This window comes from Siphateles boraxobius, unplaced genomic scaffold (assembly GCF_051911475.1).
Source record: "Siphateles boraxobius isolate OS27281-9 unplaced genomic scaffold, OSU_SipBor_1 68, whole genome shotgun sequence".
Classification (NCBI taxonomy): domain Eukaryota; kingdom Metazoa; phylum Chordata; class Actinopteri; order Cypriniformes; family Leuciscidae; genus Siphateles; species Siphateles boraxobius.
In genome coordinates, this window is record NW_027509195.1 from 1204582 (window position 1) to 1225456 (window position 20875).

Consider the following 20875-nt stretch of genomic DNA (forward strand, 5'->3'; position numbering starts at 1 on the left):
GTTTGTGAAAGTGTGTGTGTGTGTGTGTGTGTGTGTCTGAACATGAAGGGCATATCACTATCCTTTCTTCATCTCACTTCACAAGGTCAAAGCTTTTGACCGCTGACCTCCAGGCCGACCTTATTGACCTGATTGACCTGATGTGGGGAATACGAGCTCAAAATACTCCACGTTCCATATGGCAGCACTCACACACCCTTATCCATCCCAGGCCGCTCACTACATTTGACAAACACACTCCATAACACTCGCTCGGCTCACGGATCAACACGTGTCTGTGGGAGAATCGATTTGGCAGTCGCAGTGTTTAGTTCCATATACTGAGTTCTCTGTCATCTCCGTCGCTGCGTCAACAACTTCTGAGAGGAAAAATATGTTTGAAGCCGCTGAATTTGCAGGAAGAGAAAAATAGAGTTAAGATCCGTTTGAAATGTGAGCTAACTCAATTTGGTCATGGAGAGTCAAATTGGGTTAGCAGTCAGGGCGTTTTAATTAGCGTGGCAGAAACGGTGACAGGGCGAGATGAGGAGAAGAGAGTCTCTGAACCGTGAGATGGATGAAATAGTTGAGGAACAAAAACAAGCTTGTTATCGTAAGGCTTTCGGTTCTTAGCTTACGGAAAACAGTAAGCTAATAGCTGCGATTTGAAGTGTGAACTAGCATGAGCTGCCACAAAAACTTTTGACAGCAAGATGGCTGTCAAAAAGTGCTTTAAACATATTATAAGTATATCCTTTCCATAATGGTACTTTATTTTCGTTTTTTCGTAAACATATATACTCCCAACAGAACACGAGTTGTCATAGTTTTGGTCCATTTTCAATAAAGAGAAAGAATGTAATGTAATGAAAGTCATTTTACAAGCATATATCTGCTAAAAGTGAATTGTCAACTTCATACAGAAGACCTCAAAGCTAAAAGCTAATATTTTCATTTCATGGAATGAAATTAAAGGTGTGGTAAAACATATTTTTTCGAAGGCTTGATTGTGTTTGTAGGGTGCACTGTAACTGTCTGTAATGTCTTCATGCTTCGTTTTTTAAAAATTGCATTATTTTTCATATATTTTACCTTTATTCTACACTGCTCTGCACCTCCTTGTAAAAACGGTCTGATGGTTTCCGGGTTCTATGAAGCCAGTCCCTCAAACTACGCAATGGGCTCAGATTGCTTAGCTGGCCCAGTGTGTTGTGATTCACTAACCGTCTAGTGCACGTCTCCCGGAAACGTCACGTCCTGTACCTTTACCGGGTGCTTTGTGCTTTGGTGTATTATAAACAATGGCATTAATAAAACCAATCGGACCCGGGGAAACGTTAGTGAAGATGATCGAGCAGAACTTGTTCAAGAACGGCTGTTAAACAACATTTCAGAAAGGTTTGTTTTTTGTTGTTCTCATTACTTTTTAGATACACTGTTATTTAATTGTACTAATTATTATAGAATTACAAAAAAATAAGCTTCATAAACAAGAATTTCATATAATCGTTCTAACAAATTATACTACATACAGTCCTCAAAGGGATTTTTTTTGAGTAAAGACTGCGGATCTATAGTGATCGTTACTGACTGTATGCCACCGTTACTTTTGTATTTTTAGAACGATTGCAGACAAATATCTGTCGACAGAACTATTAACCCAAAACGAACACTAAACATCGGCTGCCAAATCAAACACAGAACCATGTTTAGCATGCCTGTAGATAAACAAGCATGTAGATAAACATAAAAGCTCTAATCAAAGAAAAAATTTACTCTAATTCCAAGTTCGCTGTTGAGATTAAAAAAAAGTTTGTAACGTTAGGTGTTTGTCAGATAACGTTAAGTATGAATGAGCATTAAACAAGCTGGTTTGCAGAGCCAAACAGCGTTGTCATTTGTTTACTTCCTTGCTACAACGTACAATTAACAATACAAACTATTACAGGAAAACACATCGACGAAAAATAAATCATACTTGCAGGTTGTGGCTCGTAAACAACAGCTTCTTTTCTTAAAGTTGGAACTGCTCCATCTTTCAGGACAAGCCGATTGTCGAATCTTGCATTGAGCTCGCGAAGATTGTGAAAGCTTTCCTCCGTAACATGTGCAGCACAGAGAGCGAGATTTGGGTCATTTTTTGAGGGACCGAGTTAAAAATAAATTGTAACCATTGATCCCTAACTCCCTCGTCCCTAGGAAGGCTGAACAAAGTGGACCTGCAACCGGGATGAAAATAACAGCAGCGTTTCGACGGCATTGCAACAACTCCTCTCCAAAATAGCATTATAAAATGGCCTCGCCCCGCTTATTAAGTATTCTCGGAGGAGGGGTTTATGTAAATAATGGGATATGCTGACGTCAGCAAACCCGGAGGAATGTCGTGTAGTCCAAAACCGGCCGTTTGCTGTAGTCCTTAGAAATTGAATTTTTTAAAAGCAAATATCTCCGTTTGCTTTGAACTTTGAGAGCTTTGCAGATGTTGTTTATGCTCAAACAGCAACATTACACACTAACTAAAGTTAGAAAAGTGAAATCGTGTTTTACCACCCCTTTAAACCTTAAATTACACTCATTCAGCTAATTTACTCAATATAAATCGTATTCATGTTAACTTAGTTAGGAGGAGTCAAATTCATCAAATGTTCCAAGGTGAAGTGTATAGTCTGTTAAAATGTTAAATTATTTGTTAAATGTTAAAATGTTTTCACATATACCATCTTAACATGCAGAGACAACTACAAGTAAACCCTTCATATGTTGTAGCTTGATTTCTCCAAAAAGTCTGACACTGCTACTATCAAAATATTGCTCTGTCTGTTTAAGCATCCCAATTTATCGAAATAATAATAACAATATAACTACCTGATGACCTCCAGAAATAAAGCTGTTGTCTGTGTAAACTAGGCATTTTTTGCACATGCAATAATGTAAATTTGGGATCAGCAAATTCCTGACAGGAAGTGAGTCATTGTGCCTGTGTGACAGTGATACAGCAGAGCTCTCCTTATAATGCCCTACTTTCTGAATGAGGCCATGAGTGATGTGACAGGACAAACAGATTAGAGTGTATATGTGACCAAAGTCTGGCGCAGCCCTTTGTGAATGTGAGAGCTATGTGCGGAGCGGCCCCATCATACAATAAATAACACTCAAAACAAAACCTCACACACATGATCAAAAAATTAAATGGGGTAGTGTAATATCTCCCTTCATTTCTGTCTCTCAGGGAAGAGGTACCATAGTGAAGACGTGTATTTCTCATGGCTACGTGCCACTGAAGAGGAAAATATGGCAAGTATTCAGACGGGCATAAACACAGACCGCTAAAACACGTGGGTCCTGAGTGAGAGGGCTTCTATGAACTCAATGACCCACCTAATGTTACTCAAGCCCTACAAACATGTGGAAACACAATGACTATTTATGATAAATTTGATCATTTGGTTGCTAATATAAAATGTACAAACGCCATGAATATCACAGTGATTTGAATGTTTTTAGTAGGCCATTAAGTTTCAAGTTTCATAGCTACTTGTGTACTCATGAAATTTGTAATATTTGAATAGGGGCTTAATTTACAATGATACTGTGAAGCATGTAATTTGCTGCTCTTCTAAAGTCGCAAAAAATAAATGTAATACACAATTTGTATTTTAAAGCAGGAATCCAGAACACCACTGAATAGGGTGACCACCATCAAACAAACCAAATGTGGGACGATTATAAGTTTGGTGGGACAATGTGGGACATGTTACCAACACTAAAACATAACCTGAAACTGTTTTATAATGTTCATCTAACTTAATAAAAACATTTGTATTCTGCCTTTCAGCTGATAAGAATTCTTTGTTCTTTAGTCCCTTCCAGAAAACACCATTACATCACAATGTAACATAACATGTCTTTATTTTACATGACATTTAAATTCAGCATCACTGAGCCCAAAGGCAGCAGCATCATGCAGATCACTATTTTTGAAACAGTTCTGACCAAGTCCAACTAAAATCCAACAAAATAATTAATGAACAAATAAAATATAAATGTAAAAAAAATATAAAAACCAACGTAAATTTAGATCATTGACAGTCTTATATATTAAGAATATATTAAACCAAAAACTTTCTTTTTTTTTTTTTTAGAAAGGATGTGAATTAAAACAACCACAGCAGACAAAAAGTTGATAAATTCTGTTAAATTTAAAATTTAATTACCGAATTATCCATTTGTTTTCTGACAGGGAACACATGGAACGAATCACCGCTCCACATTTTGATTGACAGCCGTCACAACCCAATAGTGACCGTGTTTACTCCTGTGCTTTCAACCATTGGATAGGATTTAAAAAACGGCTGTTGTATTTGTACTCCTGACGAAGCGCTGTTAAATATAGGAGAAAAACTATGCGGCAAAAAGAATGAATAAAATGCTTTCTTAAAAAGGCAAAATAACGCATGCACGTTTTCTTAATATGATATTCAAAAACCAATAGACTGATGAAAATGCGGGACATTTTCTCAATATGCGACGTGCGGGACAAGGGGTGAAAATGCTGTGTGGTAACGCAAAGCGGGACGGGTGGTCACCCTACCACTGAAGGATCATGTGACACCGGAGACTTGAATAATGATTGCCGAAAATTCAGCTTTACAGTGACAAGAATAAATTATAGAAAATTGTAAGTAACGGTTATTTTATATTGTAATAATATTTCACAATATTACGTTTTTTCAAATAAATGCATGCCTTGACGAGCATAAGAGACTTTCCAAGCGGGAAAAAAACATGGGTGTGTGTCCCGTTGGGTGGCCCTTGAGTTGAGCACTCGCACTGTCTCTGACTCTTCCTTTATTTCTTGCAGCAACCACACACACACAAACACACATACAAACACACACACATGCAAACACACACACAAACAAATACACACAGTCACACACACACACAAACAGACAAACACACACACACACGCAAACAAACACACACACACACTAAATAGTACTAGTGTCTACTTGATGTTACTAAACTTGTCAGCTTCATTTTAGTAAAAGCAGAAGATATTGTACTTCGTTGTTTATTCCATCCCTCCCTTTATTTCTTAACCTGTATTTCTGTAATTACCAGTCAACCCACCTAAAAGCCTGCTATGCATTTGGTGAAGCTGGTTTTGAACCTGAACAGAGCGTTTCTGTGTTCACGGGGTGGAAATCTCCTCCTCTGGGTCAGGAAGCATATGAATACCTCTCTGAGTACTGCGTGTCTGTGTTTGAGTTTGTGTGTGTGTGTGTGTGTGTGTGTGTGTGTGTGTGTGTGTGTGTGTGTGTGTGTGTGTGTGTGTGTGTGTGCGCGCGCAAGTAGCACAATCCCAGTCTAGGTTAGGTCAAAACTTTGCTCTGCTGTTTCTAGTATAGTCTGTTCTATGGAAGCTCGTTTCTGTCATCGAATGAAAAATAATAAGGGAATTGCGAGTTAATATCTCTTTATGATAATTTGTCTCTATATATACACGTCTCTATGGCCGCATCAACATTACATGGTTCAAGTGACGCAATTCCGATTTTTTTCCTCCCATGTGGCACAGATCATATATGACCCACTAATGTATAAGCAGGAAAAAAAATAGGTTTTAGGCCTCATTCATATGTGGAAATAAGTCTGATATGAATCGGATAAGTGCATTGTATTCCCCTGGCAACGAGAGTCATACATAATTGAAAAAGCGATGGTGGCGAATGACCTCAACTCAGGTGGACACCAACCGCGATCACACGACTCTTTTGTAAGGTGAGGACGAAGGGTCAACCAGATGTTTTGCTGACCTTTAAGGATTGTGAGGAAAGCAAAAGCTTGTATTAACATATCATCTGCGTACATTGAAAATAGCGCCGTTTTTACTTCCTTTTCAGCCTAAGCTTTTCCGGGGCAGTACATCTACCTTTGATTGGCTCTCCAAGTGTATAGTGTAAATGCAGATATCAGATATGGGTCACTTTTAAAAGAAGATGTAAGCTGGTCATCAAAATAATTGGATATATTGAACAAATTAGAACTGGGCATCAAGACCTGCAGTGTAAACACAGCCTAATTTGTTCAAATCCCATCCTGTGAGTATGAGCACCAGTGATACTTATGCTGTCTTAGCGAACGGCACTCATGAAAAGTTTCAGGCACTTGTATGCACATGTGAAAGTATACAATTTACCAGATCCTTTTCTCTAAAGACCACGTGCCACTGAAATATCTACATGTTAGATATAACATCGCCCCCACAGAGGAAAAGATAATGCATGAGATCTGAAAGGGACACGTCCAATTAAAGCATCCGCACGCAGGATGATGGATCCAGGGAGAGAAATAAAAACAATAACAAAAACAACATGAGGTGGTCTGTCATGAGGAGATGATCTCCACATGCTGTTCTTCAAACACATTCAATGAAAAAAGACACACACAGACCCTACACTTGCTACTCATGAAAATCTTTCATTATCATGTCATGCCAAACAAATATGCTGTCATTTCAGTAGAAAATTGATTGATGCAACTAGTAAAAGTGCTATAAAAGTGACCGATTTGACTTGTGTACTACATTTTTCTGAAGTAGGGCTGGGCGATTTAGTGATATTATCACTCCTGTATAATGACAGCACACCCTTCTCAGCCACTCCAGCAACAGACGCAACCCGAAACACTATTGATATGAATTTTTGCCGATAACAGATTGTTTCAGAAAATCGGTTATCGGTGCCGAACTGCAGATTAATCGGTAAAACAAATGCCATTAAGCAATTTTATTTTTGATATTAAAAATAGGAACAAAGAAGCAAATTACAAACAATAGGACAAATACAATAGAAAGAAAAATATACAAATTTAATAAACTAAATTTTCCGGTACAGTAGTCTAGGTTTATTAAAAAAATCATGTAGTAAGAAATACTACAGAAATTGAATAATTAAATGTAAAAATAAAACACTGTATAGACTTCAGTGCATGAATTAGCCTAAATATAAGTTGATACATATTAAAGATACAAACATTATTCAGTCAAGAGCAGTCAGTGATTTCTTTTATTATTATAAATATTAATGAAATGGATGACAACAATTTATTAGCCCTTTAATAATGAATGCATGGATTTCAGTAATGCACAAAAAAACATACATGTAAATGTACGAATTACTAATTACATAAATAATATGTAATTAGTAATAATGATTATTGCTGGGTTTTCACTGCAAAACAACACAAATATGCCAGAAAATTTCACTGCAAATATTTGAGAATTACCACAGCAAGTTCAATTGTTTTGGTCAGCAAAAATCTGAAATAGTCTTGTGAAATCTTAATTGGAATATGCAAAGATAGCTATGTTTCAAAACCAAGTGAATGATTCCTATAAATGCTTTCTAGGTAGGCAGCTCATTAGGTTCCATACTGGTCAAGCTAGTGAATCAGAATGCACAGCTGTTTACCACAAGCTAATCAACCTAGTATTGCTGGTTACGCTAGTTAAGAAGCATGGCGGAGATCAGCATTCAAAACATCACAAGCTAGTGATCAATTATCAAATTTAAAATGTAACAACAACAAAGACACTATAGCAATACAGTCAACCAAACAGTCATATTGTCTATGAAAAATAAGAACAAAATTATATTATATATTACAGTTTTGTTACTCATATTACAAATGACATTATGGCTCTACTCACCCACGTAACAGAGTACACAAAAGTCACAAAATCTGGAACACTAATACATATTTGTAGTGTTTGTACGGAGCCAAAACGAGGGCTCTTTGTCCATCTCTGGCAAAAAATCAACTCACACACATTGACTTTGAGCCAGAGAGGTGGCCCATATGTTAAAGGAGAGGGGGAAGAGCCCTCACAATGCCAATGCCCGATTAGAAAAAGGATGAACACATGCACACACATCTCTACCCCCATATGCATACAGTCAGACGAGTGCACTAGCAGCTTAAATTGCACATTTCCATAAGTCTAACTGAAGGCTCTGTTTAAGAGCCAAAACAGTTGTCTACCTAGACAGCTTTTTTGGACATCATATGTGTGTTTCAAATTAAATCAAAGGTTTGTTTGAAAAATTTCAGCATTTAGAATGTGCCTAATGATGGCCAAAGGCTGCTATCCACGCAGGCAGTTTTCCAGGTTTTAAAACACAGCCCAAGAACCCCTAAAGAGTGGACATCTTACCCTCTCTGACATCCAAAGGACATGCAAACCATCTAGAAGTACAGAGATCCAGGTTTCCTACATGACCTCAGGGACGTGCGGTGTGACTGTACCCAAAAACAGCTCAGTGTTACTGGGCTACGGCAGCTTGTGCTGGACGTCCTCTGGCTCCACACACACACACACACACACACACACACACACACACGCTGGAACACTTGCCCTACTTTAATTGAGTGTGAGCTGCTAATGTGCTTTCCTGAGAACTAGTGCATGCAACTCAGAAAAAATGAAAGTAAAAACTAATTCAAAATCTTGATAAGCACTAATAGTCAACCTGAGTGATAAGTATAAACTTCACTTTCACTCAGGTTGGCTATTAGTGCTCAGGCAGATTTTTATTTTTAAAGGCCAGTTGTTTCATGAATCCAGGATAATATGCATACTGATAAAGTTCCCTTGGCCTTTGGAATTAAAATATCCCCACATCATCACATACCCTTCACCATACCTAGAGGTTGGCATGGGGCACTTTCCATAAGATCATCTTTCAATGCAAATCAAACCAGCTATTAGGCTAACTGAAATAAAACCATGGCAATCTCTAGGTATGAAGGGTGTGTGAGGATGTGGGGATCTCTAGGTATTAATTTAAAATTGGGATGTCCTGACTTATGCACCCTGTATTTTAAGGAAGAACATTTATTTATTTACGATACATTATTCATTCACAAAAAAATGTGTGTCCTTAAAGGTTGGATTTTCCCTGATTTTTTTAAATTAAGTTTATTTTTATTCCTCTTTTTAGTCAACTTTAGCATGGGTGTATACTTATGGTAAGCACTGTATATATATATATATATATATATATATATATATATATATATATATATATATATATATATATATATATATATATTTCTTTTTTCAGTTAATGTTTATTTTATGCAAAGCAAATTATTTTTATGGTAATAGTTTTAGTTAGCAATGATAAACCTGACACAACTGATGAGAAAATATGCAAGAAATAAATGCTTGAGAAATTAAAATCATGTTATTTTAGTATTATTAATATGCCATTATAGTATTTACAATGCAATGAATAAGGGTTTATTTTTATAATATACATATTACTTTCTGTTTGAGTTTTCTGTTTTTGTTTTCTTAAAATATTTCTATTTAGCTTTAATGTATTTAAGTTTTAGTAATTTTAGTATGTCCTTAAACTGAACTTAAACTGATTTAATTTAGTAAATAAAGCAACATATCTAATTTAAGTTTTAGTTATTCATCATATTTAATGTTATTTCAGCTTTATTTCAAGTACCGGAAGCAATTTTTAATCATTTTAGTTTTAGTTAACAATAACAACACTGGAAGAGAATTGTGTAGTAAACCTATAAAAGAAACAACTGTGCATCCTAAAATCAGCTGCTGAAAAAAACCAATAGGTCTGAAGTTAAAAAGGACAGACGAGTGTGAGTGTGTGTGTCCCACCCAAGAAGCTATACAATTAGCAAACGGGTATTAACACAGCAGTTTAAGAGGCGCAGAGAAAGCGCATTCCAGGGTGTGTTACGGGTGTGTGTTAACAAGGAAAAGCGTGTGACCATTTAAGGCTGATTTTGTTAGAGGAGTCTGCTAGGCAACTTTCTCTTTCTCGCTCTCATACACAGTGTTCTCAGAAACTGGCGCACTACCAAATGAAAAGTGTATCTGTGCCAAAACAGCTTCAAGATTCCCAAATGAAGAAAATATTAGGAGAACAGACCCAGCATGTTATTTTTACCCGCAAAAACACTGAGGCTGACCCAGAGAGACAAAAGTGTGACATCATATGCGTGTAAGACCAGATGAGACCTTTTCCAGCATTAAGTCATACAGTGAGGCTCTTGGTTTCCAATGAAACAGAATGTCTGAAATGCTGATCATCTGCAAAATTAAGATAATGCAAATGCTAGTAGCTGTCCAAGAACAATTCATGAACTACTGGGTTCAGATATGCATTACAAAAAGAATTCATAATGCAATCCTTGTACGCTGCATTCTTGGTGTGGCCACAAGGGGCACTCATTAGCACGAGTCCTTTCTTCTTCTATGGTCAATTTTGATGGAGCAACAAAGAGATGAAAATCATGCAGTCTGGAGATCACTTTACATTTTAATCTATGAGAAGTTGTAGTGTGTGAAAAGAAACCAATACATTTTACCAGTATGTTTTTTTTAACCCTTAGTTAAATGCATGAATGTTTTGCCAATCATTAAAGCAAATTGTCTTTGGCGACCCGGATCTATAACTGCCACAATAGTATACAACTCCCCTGATATTTTAATAAAATAAAGCATATTTTGTTACCTTTTGGAACTTGGAAGGGTTTAATTTGAGCAAATGTGTTTTACCATCAGAGCTCATTTCCCAGAACATTCAGCATCTGGCTCATATTCATCATCTCAACCATATTCTCCAAACTACTGTTTTCAACGTCTTCAAAATCAATATTTTGATTGCTGACAGTGTCTTTTCCAGATCCACCATCAAGAAAAACAATATACTTGCACTATTACTTGCACATACCTTGGGTCACTACTGACCTTATACAGTGAGTTTTTACAAAAAAAATGATTAGAAACACATTATTTTAGATTTTTTTTCTTGTCATATTGTTTATAATGAATAGATTGAGTAATACTGAGTAGGATGATGTCTAAGTTTAAAAAATGAGGGGGAGGGGTAGTGAGGGACGTCCCAAGTCAATAAAGACACAAGGTATGCATTTAAGTGTTAAACACTGGTCTCTTTTTAATTATCAAACACTCCCTTGTTAACATACACATAACAACTTGGCTTCAGCTCCTTCCAGACACATATAGGCACAACAGCTTCTATTACTGTGTGTATCAGTGAGAGAGGGAGGGCAGGTGATCGAGTTCCTCTTGCAGGGCAGAACTGGAAATGTAAGGTAAACTAAGTTACTTATTTTCATAATAGACTATTGGTGGGTTGCCTGAATGAGTAGCTTGTCTTAAGGAAGCTACAATAGACGGCTGTGTTGATAAGCTCTGGTGTGTATACTAGCAACTCTATACTAGCAGGATACTAGCAACTCTAGTCTAAATTAGTGCAAAGGCAGTTTTAGCGGGTGAGGAGTTCTGGACATAAATACCGCAGACACTTGGGGGACTTTTCAACCCTGACTTTTCAAGAGGACTAGTGCCGTTCTCTGGTGCCCTAAAAACAGATTCCACAACAACCAAATGAACCACCCAAAGAGTGTGAGATGGACTCCGGTCCACATCAAAAGCTCTAGTGTGAAAGTGGCAGGAGCAGGAACAGCAGCCTGTGCAGAACTAATAACCAGACTAATAACCGATGAGGCAAGATGCTGAGATTGCGGCCCAACAAAGAGACCGTTTCTGGCAATAAGAAATCCCATTAAACACAGCCATGAAAATGTGTGTCACAGAGAGTGGAGCTCAAGGGTTTGACGTCATACCAAACCTGTATGACTTTCTTGTGCAGAATACAAAAGACACAGTATGATGAACAATGTATTTTGTCCATACAATGGAAGTCAGTAGGGTCCAAAAGAACATGGGACCACAGAAGAAAGAAAGTCATACAGGTTTGGAATGACATGAGGGTGAATGAATGACAGAAATGTTTTTTTGGGGGTGAACTATTCCTTTAATTGTCACCATGAGAAGTCCAAGTTTAATTGCTCACCTATTTCCCTGGTTCCTTTTCTCCAAACTGTCCCCTTTGCCCTTGGACGATGGCGTCTCCCTCCCACTCTCCTGCTCCAGTGAGAAGGACTGTGTGGATGAAACCAGTCCAGGCACAGGAGTCTGTTTGCCATCCGCCGGTCCTCTAGGGATCCTCCCTTGACCCCTCATCTCGACCTCAGAGCTCCTCTTCATGGCTTGGAGTTGCGCTAGAGGCACTATGTCGCAGTTTTGAGGCCTGTGCCAGACCGTCTGCTGGCTCGTACAGTTGTAGTAGTAGAACCGATTGTTATTGCCGTCGAAAAGCTCCCACCACTGGTTGCCGTCCGACTGACGGACAGGGGCGCCGGGCAGCGGTTCCCACCCGCACTCGCCAGTCAGCAGGTTGACATACATGCGCTCCCTCGAGCGCGGCTCCACGATCTCCACCCAGTCAGATCTAAAGAGAGGACACATGGGTAATGTCGTCAGGATATTTTCCCTTCATTAAAAGTGGATGGGAACTGAAGCAGTCAAGCTCCAAAAACAACTGAATTGCAATACAACTCATGCGTTATTTATAAAGTCTTCTAAAGCCACAGAACAAAAAAGTCACATGACAGTATTTTCATTTGGGAGTGCACTACCCCTTATATTCACAGTTCAAATGAGGAAGTCCTATTTAGACTATAGAGAAGACGGCACAAATAAGAACATGATTCTGTGTGACTCTTCACTCGTACTAGCTTTAACTTCAACAGGAGTGTGCAGGTGTGAGCCAGGAAACCTTCAACTCACAATGACTTACCATGGTTCAAACTCAACACACTCACGCACATGGTAAACCTGCACCATCAATCACTCATCTTGCGGGATTCGTCACCGGATATGTTCAGGCAAACATGCATACATTCAAGTTTTCCCAGAGTGTGTTTTGGGAAAATGTAGTGAAACCGTTTCCCTCAATGTGAGGTCGAATGGGCTTTCAGAGCCAGAACTGTCATTTAGAGACGGCCAGGCACACGGCCCAGAGACAAGAGCATGGAATCGTGGGTAAGATAGGGAGTCTGGCTCTTTGCCTGTCCTGCATTGCTCTGATCTTCTCTCAACAAGTGTTACAACCAAGGATCTGAGGCTTGAGAATAACAGATGCCCAAAAGCACACAGAACACTGAGGAAACACTGAGCACTGAGACTGCTTTAGAGGAGTCTGAGACGTTATACTGTTTCAGGAATTACATGTTACAGAGAAACATCTACAAAACATGACAAAACACCTGTTCAGTTCAAACCCAAAAGGTCAAAACCTGAAGTGCACCTGTTGCTGCTTTTATGCAGTTTATTATTGTTGTCTGATTTAAGCCTTTTCTTCACCTACAGGGAAGGAGTCATTTAAACTCTAAAATTCATGTTGTTTTTTCTCATCTTTGAGTATGATGTCATTTGCCAAATAACAACAACCCAGTCAAATATGGCACAAGATTGACCCTTAGAAAAAGACTTGGAGGGATAGTTCACCCAAAAATGAAAATGCTGTCATCATTCACTCACCCTCAAGTTGTTCCAAACATGTATGACATTCTTTTTTTCTGTGGAACGCATTTTAAAGAATATTGGTAACTAAATAGTTTTGGTTACCAGTGAATTCCACGGACAAAAGTTAAGACATTTCTCAAAATACAGAAGAAAGAAAGTCATACAGGTTTGGAACGCCATCATGATGAGAGCATTTTCCTTTTTGGGTGAACTATTTGATTTTGTTCTCACCCAATCTATCTATTCAAGGTTTATTTTAATAAATAATAATAATAACATATTCCTCTATATTAATTTCTTTGAATAACAAAGCAAGTTAATTTAAAATGTAACCTCATGGAGCTTAAGGTTAACTGGAAAACATTCACAAATTCATTTTAGAATTTTTTTTTTATGATAACTATCAACCTAACTAGCAGCTCATAAAATACCCACAACACAAGAAAACAATGTTACATTTTACATTTTTAACACTTTACGTTTTTGTCCAATGAGAATAAGTCATCAGAACAGCAGTAAATGTGGGTGTATACACAGCGAAACTGGGGGGGAAAACTACATGTGCTGACTGGGTTTTGCTTAAACCGTTTAACCAATAACAGAATACCATTTAAGGCATTTACATAATCCTACAGTAGGTTATCAAACATTTAATCATTGTAAAGGCATTAGTAAAATTTAATGAAAATTTAAGTGACTGCAAAAAAGTAAATTTTATACCAGGCAGCTTTCTGTTGGTCAACACTGTGAATTCACATGAAAAACAAAATCTGTGAGGGGAAATCTTTCGACCTTATGAAAAATTCCAGATTACGCGGATTACGGGATTTCGCTCTCAAAATTTTACCAAACAATGCTAAATGTGACTGAACTTTAAACATTAAATTAATTCATTTTTATATTTTCTCCAAAATCGCTACTTTTCCAGAAATGAAATAATGCTGTATTTTTAAAAAACTAAACACTGGGTTGTCAAAGTTGATATTGTGGCTTTGTATATGGTCAGACACTTGCATGAAATATGAATATACGATAAGATTTCTGCCCGACAGCGACAATTTACAACTTAGTACATAATATCATTACATACCAAAACGTTACATCAAAACATCAATCCAATAAGAACAAAACATCAATCCAATAAGAACAACAATCCAAACTGTTCCAGCAGGCTTTCATATTAAAACTGTCCCAAACACATCAAAACACTAAACAGCATTAGAGACTACCTGTATATGATCCCACACACATGTCGGCGTCACTCTTCTGAAGTCATGATGAAGTTAATGTTCTGAAACCAAATCCACACAACAGACTACACTGCCTGAAGGCAGGGACAATCACTCAGAGTGTGTATAGCTTCCTGTTCAGACTCAAGGAGTTGAGAAGAAGTGCGTGTTTGTGTGTGAGAGAGACATCTACCTTCACTGTGAGGGTCTTTCCAGGACAGTGAGTCAGCCCTACACTATCCCAGCATGCAGAGTGAGGGCCATCTGCTGTGTGTGGGGTCAGCAGCGGCCCTGTAAACCCCACCTCAAGCCCTGACCCCACACACTCACATGACCACGGGACGGGAATAGAAAGCCTTTGAGCTAAAGGGCACGTGTTGGAAGAAGAGAAAGGGAGTCTGTGAGATGATGAGAGGAGATAGAAACAGAACAAGAGAGTGAGAAGTTACTGTGACTAAGTATCTTTCTCCATGTGATTAAACTTTACACACCAAGCACAGACCAGCATGTTATTGTCCGATCACTCGGAGTCACCATGAGGCATCTGAAAATAAACCAGCAGTCATGATATACACTACTGCTCAAAAGATTGGAATAATTAAGATTTTTTTTTAAATGTTTTTGAAATAAGTCTCTGTCACCAATATAAATATAATAAAAACTGTAATATCGTCAAATTCTGTTACAATTTGAAATTGATGCTTTCAGTTTTAATATATTTTAAAAATATAATTTATTTTTAATGAATTTTCAGCATCATTACTCCAGTCTTAAGTGACTCTGTCACACGATCCTTTTGATGCTCAAGAAACATTTCTGATTATTATCAATGTTAAAAACAGTTGCACTGTTTAATATTTTTGTGGAAACCATAATACATGACCATTCAAAAGTTTGAGGTAAGAACGATTTAAAAAAAATAAACGAATATTATATTCAGCAAGGACCCATTAAATTGATCAAAAGTGACAGACATATATAACGTTATAAAAGATTTCAAATAAATGCTGTTCTTTGGAATATTCTATTTATCAAAGAATCATTAATTTTTGTAATCGTTTTCCAAAACAAATTAAACAGTTGTATTACCATTTTCTAAATTGATAATAATAAGAGTCATTATTAATAACTGATCACCAAATCAATGGCTGCTGAAAATTCAGCTTTGCCATCACAGGAATAAATTATGTTTTATAATATATTCAAATAGAAAAAGCAACAACAGTTCTTTCAAAAATGTAATAATAATAATAATAATAATATCGCGCGGCGCAATATTACTATTTTTCTGTACTTTAGATCAAATAAATGCATCCTTGGTGAGCAGAAGAGACTTTTTTTTAAAAAACATTAAAACCTCTTTATCATTCAAACTTTTGGCCAGTAGTGTAAAATACTCAAATCACCATTTCAAGCAAGAGAGGCATAGGCAGGATTTGTTGTTGGGATGGGTGTCTGAAATGTATGGATTATGCCTGATTGGTGGGCTTGAGTGCCAAATACAGGGGTGTGTTCCCACCTCTAGTTCACAGAAAACATGGGGAAGGTTCTGAAAACCTCTCCACAACACAAATCTTACAGTCACACGATGAAAACAGACCCAGCTAGCAAAAAGTCGTTTATTAGACGTTGAATAGACGTAAATCTTCAACATCTATTACGACTTTTCAACGTTGAAAACAAAATCTAAATGGAATATGTAAAACTCTTTCAAATTATTTGAGATAATAATGAACATGGTTTGGTCGTTTGTTTTTCTCTGTTATTTTAGCACGTATAACAGACTTATCCTGTCTTAGATTTTCATTTGAAAACATGTGGTCTTAGATGATCAGTTGAAATCACGTTGTAAACTAGTCCAAGGTGGACCGACTTATTTTCAACCAAATTTCAACGTTGAAAGACGGTAATTGTTTACTGGGGAGCCTTATTGTTTGAGAAATACACCACAATTCTCTGACTAGATAAAGACAGTATTAAGCTGGAGAAAAAACAAACTCTGTATTGACTTTCACAAGCGCTTTTGTGTCTGTGCGAGTTACAAAGGAAAATATGCTTGTGATTTTGGAGAAACGGCCCCCAAAACAGCCTGGCTCTCTTTTCTCTGCTTGCCTTCCATAAGAAGAGTCATTAATGAACATTTAACTTGTTCGAGAAGCAGTTCGGTGTTAAATGCTTTCTTGGACATGAGATTCAGTGGTTGTGTGTGTCCAGCTGCTCTTACTGTACATGCATACAACATTAAAGTGCCCACCAGAGAAACGTTTCCTCCTCCATTTCCTCTTTTTATGTTACTATTCTGAGACACAAGCAAAATGCAGCTTGGAGTATTTTTATGTGCAAATAAAAGCAATGTAATTATGTAATATACAGTATATAGAAACAAATGTGTAAATAACAAAAAAATAAATTTTGCATTTGAATTTTGAACAAAAAAAGAAATGATTTATTTAAATATTTGATGTAATAAAATAAAAATTTAACAAAATAAAATTTATTTTGGCATTTTCTATTTCTATTTTTTGACATGTGCAACTGAAACAGAAAGTTCAGACATTACAATTTAATATAATTTAATTAAAAAACAAATAATAATAAATGTGTGAAACGTGTGATGTGTCCAAATAAATATTTCATTTTAAAATGTGATTTACATCATAAAATATTTATTTTGGCACATAACTCATTTTACATATTAAATTAAAAATTAATTAATTTAGTATTAAATTAAAAACTTAAATAAATTACATTTATTGTACAAACATCCTGTTTCATGCACATACATCATAAAATGTAGGTACAATTTCATGGGTTCTCTAATTGTTACATTTTATTTTTTTAAATCTAAAGCTGAAAAGTAAATCTTTAAAAACCTGCTGTGAATATATTTGTGTTCTGGTGTGACTGTTTTGTTTTTGTAATTTCTGTGGCCTGCACGCAAACAGGCTCTCAGGGTCTGAAATGAGGACACATGAATTATATCCGGCATCGTAAAAGCTTCCAGTATATGACTGCTGGGAAACCCGCACCACATTTGAATGTGTGTTTAAGCCCGTCAAAGCAAGTGATGAGTCTATTTCTGTCCCTATCTCTCTCTCCTAAAGAGCAAAAGGAAGCCACCATACTAAGTTGAGTGGGGAACACACACATGCTCTCCAACAGCGTGTAGCGATAGCAAATACAAACACACACACACACACAAATCCCCCTCCAGCTTCACAGCTGTGCCTCTTCCCAGGGCAGTTTGTCGTCTGTTGTAAAGTAGGGAGGAGCGGGCTGGTTCTCTGGATGATTGCGGGCCGCTGTGTTTGAGGATGTAAGAGCTTGTTTTAATCCTCCATCGAGAGCGGCGCTCAGACGGGCTCCCGTGACTGTTTGGGATCAGAGGAGTGTAGCATCTGATTTGTTTACGCTGTGGTCGCGGCTGGAAGCTGCACGCTAGGGAGCTTCACATGCGTATGAGTGCGCATGTAAACATGATCCCTATAATGTTCAGCTCTCTTATTCTATATTTCGAAGTACATCTGCTTTCATTTCCCCGTGAAGTCATTCATGATGCTTCTTTATTCGACAGCACATCCGGCTGAAAACACCAACATGAACTTTTCAGTTTCAGTTTTTGGAATCCAAACATTATGCGAATTAGATTTAAAAGCTTTAGCAGAGGCGGAGATTATCAAAGAACAATGATTTACACCTTGACCTGTAGGTCAATAGCATTTCTTTGGGTCATGATTTATAAATTTAAAGGCCCCCTGGAATCAAAATTTTTAGTTTTTTAGCTTTTAGTATGAATATATTAGCCTTAAAGTTATGAATAAGCTGGTGTGTTCCAAAACAAATGAATAACTGGGTAATAACTAGGTACTAACCCTGAATCTACCCCTAAACCTAACCTTAACCCATGTAGTTACCTTATATTACCCAGTACTTTTTTAGGTATGCAAGTACACGTAAGTTAACGCACTGTAAACGGAAGCGTTTCCAACAATGCTATATCTCCTAAATAAAAAAATTTGTCATTCAAAACGTAAACTCTCACTTCCGCTAAAATGAATCACAGATTTTTATGACGTCACCGCGGATTTCAGCTTCTCGTCACATCTTCTGTCCAATCAAATGTTCTCTAGAATCTAAAGTGTCCCGCAACTCCCGCCCCCTACTTCATAAATATATTCCCTGCCCAAAGCAACCCATGATGCGTCACGGAGCAATAAGGGTTGGAGATGTGTGTTCGGTTGCTCAAACGCTCGAGTTTTATGGCACTCGGATTCGCTCTTATGACGCTGTCAAGTACGACTTGCAGTCTGTGAGGTAAACTAATCGCGATTGGCTTTTTGAAAAGGGGGAGGAGCCATCCCACCTTAGCTTCCTGTTTTCAGTGGAGTGATGTCAATGCATCATACAAAGCTGCGCGTTCCAAGGCACTTCAGTGGGCCTTTAAAACACACACACACACACACACACACACACACACACACACACACACACACACACACACACACACACACACACACACACACACACACACACACACACACACACACACACACACACACACACACACACATACACACACACACACACACACACCTCTCATTTTTAAACTTATTGCATTTCTCTCCAGGCTCCTTTGTGTCTACTTGTGATACTACATCTTCTCTTAAAAATGAAGCAGTGGAAAACAACAGATAATACATGACAAAGTACTCATTTTGGCTTCAAACCTCTGAAAGCGCCAGAGGCAGGAGGGAGGAAAGCAGTTTACATGAATCAGGATGCTCAGTCTAACAAACACTGCTCTGAAAGGGGATTTATTTGTGCCTTCGGATGGCCTTTCATTACCTGTGGGATGTGTAAATCTCAAATCAGGTCTGGTTTGCTCTATGACACAGAGTGAATTTGAGTCAAAGCCAGACAGACAGTCCCACTATGAGCTGACTCACGTATCACTTGTGTGTGAAAAAGTCTAAATGTGCTTTTACACGTTGTTGTTTACGTCTACAATGCTACTCTCTTGCTTTTGTTCAGTGTTTTATTGGCATGACAAAAATAGCCAAAATAATAACTGGTTACACAAATTCACAGCTAATAAAACCCTGCAAAAACAGTAAAATACCAATTAACAATGACAATAATAATATGTTTGTTTTTTTAAATGTGATAAAATTAGAAGGAACAATTATGCATGTAAACTTAAAAAGGTGCTGTATGTAACTTTAACTTTTCCCCTCGACTAAAGCATAAAAATAGCATAATATGTTAGCATGTTTCCTAAATATCTGCAGAGTTCACATACTTGTTTCTCTGAAAAACACTTCTGCATCCCGTTATTTTACTTTGAAATGTGCGTTCCGTGTTGGAATATCTGTTTTTGTTTTGGTGTGTGTGATCTCGCCCACTGCCAGTTCACCCAATAGCAGCCAGACTGAACCTTTAATTAGCAGACAGAAAAGCCTGATCACTTCCTGACAGATGACAGCAGGAAAACACTAATTTTACGTTACCCAACTCCTATCTCAACATGTATTCTGGCCCACTCTGTAGTTTACTCTGCAAGAACCGCCCACTTCGACAGGAAGGGCTTGTCTGATTGACATATAGCTGGCGGAAATTAATGCGAAATGTAGGATTATCTAGTTATGATATTACGTTTCTCAAAACAAACTGCGGCGTCTGTTCTTCTGTACGGGACGCAGAGCAGTACCTGTGAGGTATCACTGAAACAGGCACACACCTGTTCTACTCACTTTTGTGATCACTACTCACTTAACATTATGTAAATAAACACAAGCTAGCACTACACACACACACCACTTTACACTAGACCATCTGTCTCTGTTTTGAATGAGGTCTCCTATCCTACGCGCTGTTTTGAATGACATTCACTGACCTCACCACTGCTGAAACAAATATACCTTCTCCAACAGAAGTCATGTGGAGGATTGTGTGCAAAAGGTTTAGATCATGTTGGTAATTTATAGGACAGTTATTTTAGGGTTAAAAAGGTTCAAATGGTGGATTCCTGGATGTCCCCGTTCTGTGATTTCCCCACTAACGTGATATGACATGCAGTCAGAAGTGAAGACACAGTGCACTGTGGGTCCATTTTTGAAATATCGTGAGTGTTTACATTTCTGTCTGGCATGATGCGTGTCTTCAAAGAAAGAGAATATCAAAACACCCTGCTTTATCAGTGAACTCTATATTAACAAGCTTTGTGTTGTGCAAA

General features: G+C 37.6%; 1 protein-coding gene across 2 annotated transcripts in view; it reads right to left on the bottom strand.

Annotated features, from left to right (window-relative positions):
* arhgap46b (Rho GTPase activating protein 46b) overlaps positions 1-20875 on the bottom strand; it is a 73239-nt gene that overhangs the window by 28092 nt on the left and 24272 nt on the right. The window contains exon 2 of one of the 2 annotated variants that reach the window (XM_077214068.1): positions 11901-12338. The exons of the other annotated variant lie outside the window; for it this stretch is intronic. Within the exon in view, the coding sequence (XP_077070183.1) occupies positions 11901-12338 (438 nt within the window). The remainder of the gene's footprint in view (positions 1-11900; positions 12339-20875) is intronic. 2 annotated transcript variants of the gene reach the window in all.